Here is a 6,354-nt window from a genome sequence, read left to right on the forward strand (position 1 = left end):
CATGTCTTTGCTCTGCTGCACTTTGTACTGGGAGTGTGGCCTTTTGTAATAAACAAATAAACAGCTTGCTCACTGCAGTGTAGAAACTAATTATTTGATTATTTTATGATCTGCTCACTTTCAGCACCTGCCCTTTTTGGTTTGGATGTGTGAGCATACTTGTGTGGTCTTTTGGTTAATTTAAAGCCACCCTTTTCCAATAGATACTGAATCTTGAAAATTGTCAATCTTAAGGTTAGAAGCAGAGGGGCATACATTTTACACTGATAGGCAGCCATCTGCCGGTGCCAGTTGGGATGCAGAGACACTGATACAGATCTACAGATATGGAGAAATAATGATTGTAGCAGTTGATATGCTGAACAGTGGCAATTATAGTAACAATAAAGATAATGGAACTATGACTGGAAATAATAGTTGTAGCAGTTCAGGGCATAGCAGGGCGTAGCAGGACATAGCAGGGCATAGAAGGGCATAGCAGGGCGCTGCAGGGCATCCCCAAATACAGTATTTTTGACAACAATGCTGCGATACAGTCAAGAGCTGTATCACCCACCACTCTTTTATATATAAAAAAAAACAAGAGAGCAAAAGGAAAGAAAGAAAAAACTTGCACCTAATAAACAACTCACTAACTTGTGTTTTATTGTGGCTGTGTCAGACCTGGAGGTGAAGGGCTTGAACAAGCGAGCATCGGGACAGTCTTTTGAGGTCTTCCTTAAGGATCCGGATCAGTTTGGGGACAAAAGCCAGGCTCAGCCCCTGCCCTCCCCTCCGAGGAGGGAGGTATCCCTGGAGGAACTCCAGAAGAGGCTGGAGGCTGCTGAGGAAAGGAGGAAGGTATGCACATATCACAGTATGGTCTTATGGAGTACCACCGCACATCTTTTTATTTTATTTGACCTAGTTAAAGGTGATTCATCTGCATTGAGCCACATTAAGCTCATCAAGCTCCTTTCATTTTCAGTTGAGAATTTTCATGTCATTCTCCCACCGTACTGATTCTATAATAGCTCAGATTGTTTTTATTAAACATTATGCTCTTAATGTAATATTAACCCATTTTTAAAACCCATAATAGAGTTAACTAAAGTCTTGTCATTCTTAAGATCTTATAAAGTTTATTTTATTTATATATATATATATATATATATATATATATATATATATATATATATATATAATTAAATAAATAAAAAGTTATCTTATCTTCTAATTTTTCAAGCAGTTGAAATCAAAATTTGGCTCAGTCATTGTATTATTCATGTGATGGATGTAAAATTGCAGTTTGTAAGATGATATTACATTCGGATATGATTTATGGGAATCCCTTATGTTGCACTGATTCTAGTCTGGCATTGCATTGCTTTGGAGTAAGGTCTGGCTACACCACAGATGCATTCTGGGATAGGAGAAAAAAACGCTCTGGATTGTTTGCATTTCTTGCACAGTGCTAAGGTCTGGACGCAACGACAGTGGCTCTACAAAATAGTCTTGGGAAGGAGCTTGTTTTGGTGAAACATTTGCAGACGCAAATGACAATGGCACAAACAATATTAAATGAAGTTAACTGTTCACACAATACAGTAACGTGAGCTATTTAAAGGTGCAGTATGTCATTCTGCGTAAAGATTGTTGATATTTGAACTTGTCTGCCAAAGAAATATAACCCCTCCCCCTTCCCCCCTTCAGAAGCTACGCCCTACAGATTCACAGACAGATAATAGAGCTCAACAGTCCCACCACTCCTCCGAGAGACCTTGGGTTCCGGAAGTAAATTTCCCATTCATTTCTCCCATTGACGTCTGGAAAAATTTGTATAGAAAGAGTTTTAGACCATGCCTTAGCCTAACCAAGACGTAACGTGACTCATAAGCATACAACATATCATTTTGAGTGAAAAAATTAACAGGGAATCCCCAAAAAGTCAAAGGTACAAGACTGTGTATATATTTTTTATATATTATATACCTCCCGCCCCTACCATCAACTGTCGCTGCCTGTTGCTGATTGGCTGTAACAATGTTGTGTGGCTCTTGCACTCCTTTCTGTTTGTTTTACATTTACACAGCCAGGTCTGTGTATTAACACCGGATTTTTTTTTTTTAAAGCACACAGAAAACAGAGAGCTAGGTGATCATGAGGAGATATTCACTGATTTTGACAAAAAGTGTATTGGATCACATACTATACCTTTAAATTAGCTGGATACATGGCTAAACCTCATTTGCTCTTACCAGTGTATCGCCGTGTGTACTTCGTCCACAGCAATCCCACCAATCAGAGAGCAGAAGGTGAGGGCGTTGGATGTCAGGCCATTTTCCTGGAAATGTACTTTAGTTGATCCAGACTACATTTATTCCAATTAAACATTTTAACCCAAGTCCATACAAATTTGCATGCATATGTTCTATTTGGTAAAGTAGTAGTATTATCATTCTGGGGTTCAGTTTAGTGTTTACAGTTTCTGGGATGGTTAAATAAAACTCGCTGGGAAGCTACCAACACAATTACATCTCACTCACAGCTTTGTTTGTCACTGCACGTAAAAGGATTGTAAAAATGAACATTTGGGATAGGGGGACGTACATGCTGGAACTATTTCTTTATCCATCAGCGCTTCTGTTAGCATCTTTAGCTATAGCGCTGGTTACGACACAAATAAGTGGCATTTATATAAATTTAAATCAATCGAATCAACAGGTTATGATGAAATTGGTTATTGTGTTGTGCTTTTATAATAAGAGCAGTATAACATAGCTATGCTATGTAAACTTAAAAGTATATTTAGTTTCCTTTTATAGATATGTGACACTTTCTGATAATTGCTGTATTTGCACCTTTACTACAAAGATCACTGGGCTGGAATTATATTTTAACAAAACAAAAATATTTTGTATAATCAGGTTTCAAAATGTTACTTGTTTAAAATAACTATTGTTGTTGTGCTCTAGTGCTGTATAAAACGTGCAGTAGATCTATTTGTTTTTATTTAAAACATCTTCAACAGAGTTCAGATTTCTAGGAATGTAAGCTTTCACATTGTGTGTTTTGCTGGCAGCAGCCTTCAGAACCTGGTGTGCAGTTGTGCAACCTTGACACTGTCTGTCACAGACAAAACATTTTCATTGTTAATACCAAGTTGCTTCACAATGTGTTCTCCAAGTATTTGATATATTAAATGTCTGTGTTTGTTGTAATATTTTGACTGCACACTGAGATTACCAAGGATGAAACCAAAGGTTACTCTATAATGAAGGACACACATTCCAGACACTGTAAAGACTTTTTAATATCTGCCAGCTCAGCCGCCACCGCCTAACTGGCACAAGAAAGTGTTATGTCATAATTATTACACATACATTTGCACAATTAATAGGGTGTGCAAGACGACAATTATGTAACATAGAAACACAATAGACCTACGGCACAGCAACAGAAACAAACATCACTGAGCAGATAGTGCTGTAATCAAGCAGTACAAGTAAAACCTGTTACAATAGGGATGTGGGGATTAACTAAGGGACTGTGTTGAAAGTTCAGTGGTTGGCAAGTTTTATTTCCAAACAGCATGAACTATTAAATCACTTTGAAACTTTAAAGCCAACCTCTGCAGATGTATTATGTTTTGTGGTGCACTAATGTCTTATTGACTGTACCTTTAAAGCTGTCAGGAAATGTAGCTACTCGACAAACAGGCCCTCATCCTTTTGTTTTTGTTTGATGAACTTGGTTTTTGTTTTTTTCATGAATCCCTGCCAATCCCAACTGCCATTGCCATAATTACCGCCATCACCACAGTGACTGCACCCTCACTGTCTGTGACCCCCCCCTCCCCCGCTGTAGTCCCAGGAGGCCCTGGTGCTGAAGCAGTTGGCGGAGAAGAGGGAGCACGAGCAGGAGGTTCTCCACAAGGTGCGCGAGGTGAACCACATCTTCAGCAAGAAGACGGAGGAGAAGCTCATCCAAAAGATGGAGATCAGCAAGGAGAACCGGGAGGCCCACCTTCATGCTCTCAAACAAAGGCTGCGTGAAAAAGCAAGTCTTCCCATTCTGTGATCATTTGTTATGTGGGTATAAAACATATGTGACCCGAATGTTTCTCTCCAACAATTTGGATTATGTCAAACCAGCATAAAGTGGACACAATCGCCATTTTCCCCATATTAATTAGTAATACATTTTCTCATCCAGCTATCTGCAAGAAATCAAATAAGTGTATTTCCAAAAATTAACTATTCCTTAAGATTTCAAATTTGGCAACACCCCTGGTTACTGGTGGTAACGATAGGTGTGTTTTATTAATAGATACTGTTTGAAATTACAAATTTTGACCATCCTCCAGCTGCCGGTTTTCATTTCTTGGGCAACAATACAGAGTAGCGCCGCCTGCTGCTATTGAGACGTATTACGTTTCTCAAGTCGGTGTCGCCTCAGTGTGTTCCGAGGCAGTTTTTTGGACCTTTTTGGACTGATCATTTCCACTGGCTTTTCTCCCGAGGGTCGGCTGTCTGGTTGGTGTGTAACCACTTTTAGGTGCAACATGAACACAATGTGTACATGCGTCATGATACATGATTGGTAGTGTACCCTCCTAAACTTACAGAACATGGTGAGGTTACATTTGTCTGATTTGACTGTTTTACAAGACTGAACCTAGTAAAACAATATTTGACAAAGTATTTACAATAGGGTTTTTTTTCCCATAACAACCTACCCAAGTAGTTGTAGTCAAATCATAACGTTAACCACGTGTTTAAAACTGCTCCCGTTTTACAACATACACCTGTTGCTGGTACGAGGATGTGTAATCTGAGAGAAAATACATTTCCTTTAAAATGTAATTGATGATACAGTTTAGTTGTATGGGAACATATTTTTTTAAGGAGACAGGGTTGACAGAAGAGCAACTGTCAATAATATCTACTGTCAATAATTTCCCCATGGCTGTGGCGTTTTTTTCTGCATTATGAAATGCGCACCTGCGGAAGCTATGCTCTTCCATGCATGTGTGAATCTCTTGTGTGGTACTCAGTTTTAATCCAACGCAGGATGAATTAATATTACTGAATGAATTGAATGGCTATTGCTGAAGAAATAGCAAACATAAAGAGTAACTACAATTAGGTTTGATATAATGAAACTCATAAGGATTAAATGTAACTTTAATGTTACACAAGTGATTTTTATTTGAGGTTACTGTAAGTTCTAGTTATTTAAATAAATCTTCCATCCAACCCTCTCACACATGTACTTTTACTATGCATCACACTATAGGATGTCAAACTCAAATCACTTCCAGCCACTGACTCTGTCCCTGATGGCAGATTCTAGTTCACTTCTCATGAAATGCAGCAGATCTTGTATTTAAAGACAAAGTGTTTGTTCATAAAATTTTAGTAAGCCAGGGAAAAACATTATCAATTATATGCCATGAATACCCTACAAAATAAATACATAGATTCATAGAAAGTAATTATTAAATGAGCACTGTTAATGTAACTTAGTGATTCTAAATGTTTCCACTTTGGACATATGCAGCTTCATCCACAGAGTTTTACATACAGCATGTGATGTAAGTATCCCAGGTGGTTGTAAAATAGAGTGAATTACTACTGTAAAAAGAAACAAAGGTGGTGGAGTTTTAGCAGTTCAGTGGTCAGCAGTGTTTCCAGTCTTCAGAGATAAAAAAAAAAAAGAAAAAAAGTTGTACCTTTTAAGTTTCAAGTTCCACAGAAGCCCCACCTTCTGTTAGTCATTAAGTTTCATTTTGCATCATAAGAATGACAGTTTACAGTTTATTGCTTTATTTTACAGGAAGTCCACGCTGCTGAGGTACGCAGGAACAAGGAGCTTCAGGCTGGCCTCTCGGGCTGAAGAGGTTTTCTACCCTCTGTCAGTGGATGTTACTTTTGAAAATCTTCTGTGTGTCAAAGTTTTCCTGTTGTTCAGTATTCACCTATATCACCCTACAGTGCACCTTTCAGGACCCAAACTAGTTGTTAATCAGCACCAAATACTGTTACTCATCTGTTTCATTTTTGGTAAACCACATATTTGAAGAAGTGCAGATACATGTTCTGATAGCAGAGTCAAGTTCAGCTGAAATAAAGTACAATCCTGAGCCAAACAAGATCTGTGTTCTAAATATAAAACTGCTTTAGTAAAGTAACTGAAAAATATGGCTAACTAAAGGTCATGAAGATGATACATTTACTGTGAGTTTGTCATGACTACTGCAAGGACTACCCAAGGGCCTGTGGGCCAATGTGATGTGTGCGCATTGAAAGAACCTTCATCCCAAAGACCTGAAGCCATGGAGCAGCTTAAAGCTCTAGATACTTTAGCAGAATG

At 38.3% G+C, this 6,354-nt stretch overlaps 1 protein-coding gene across 7 annotated transcripts in view; it reads left to right on the forward strand.

Moving 5' to 3' along the window:
• Positions 1-6,130, forward strand: part of stmn3 (stathmin-like 3) — a 58,505-nt gene extending 52,375 nt beyond the window's left edge. For all 7 annotated transcript variants that reach the window (XM_028575856.1, XM_028575858.1, XM_028575861.1 and 4 more), the window contains exons 3-5: positions 662-840; positions 3,847-4,038; positions 5,818-6,130. In XM_028575856.1, coding sequence (XP_028431657.1) covers positions 662-840; positions 3,847-4,038; positions 5,818-5,877 — 431 coding nt within the window. In that variant the 3' untranslated portion in view covers positions 5,878-6,130. The remainder of the gene's footprint in view (positions 1-661; positions 841-3,846; positions 4,039-5,817) is intronic.
• The last annotated feature ends 224 nt before the right edge of the window (positions 6,131-6,354 follow it).

This window comes from Perca flavescens, chromosome 4 (assembly GCF_004354835.1).
Source record: "Perca flavescens isolate YP-PL-M2 chromosome 4, PFLA_1.0, whole genome shotgun sequence".
NCBI classification, from domain to species: domain Eukaryota; kingdom Metazoa; phylum Chordata; class Actinopteri; order Perciformes; family Percidae; genus Perca; species Perca flavescens.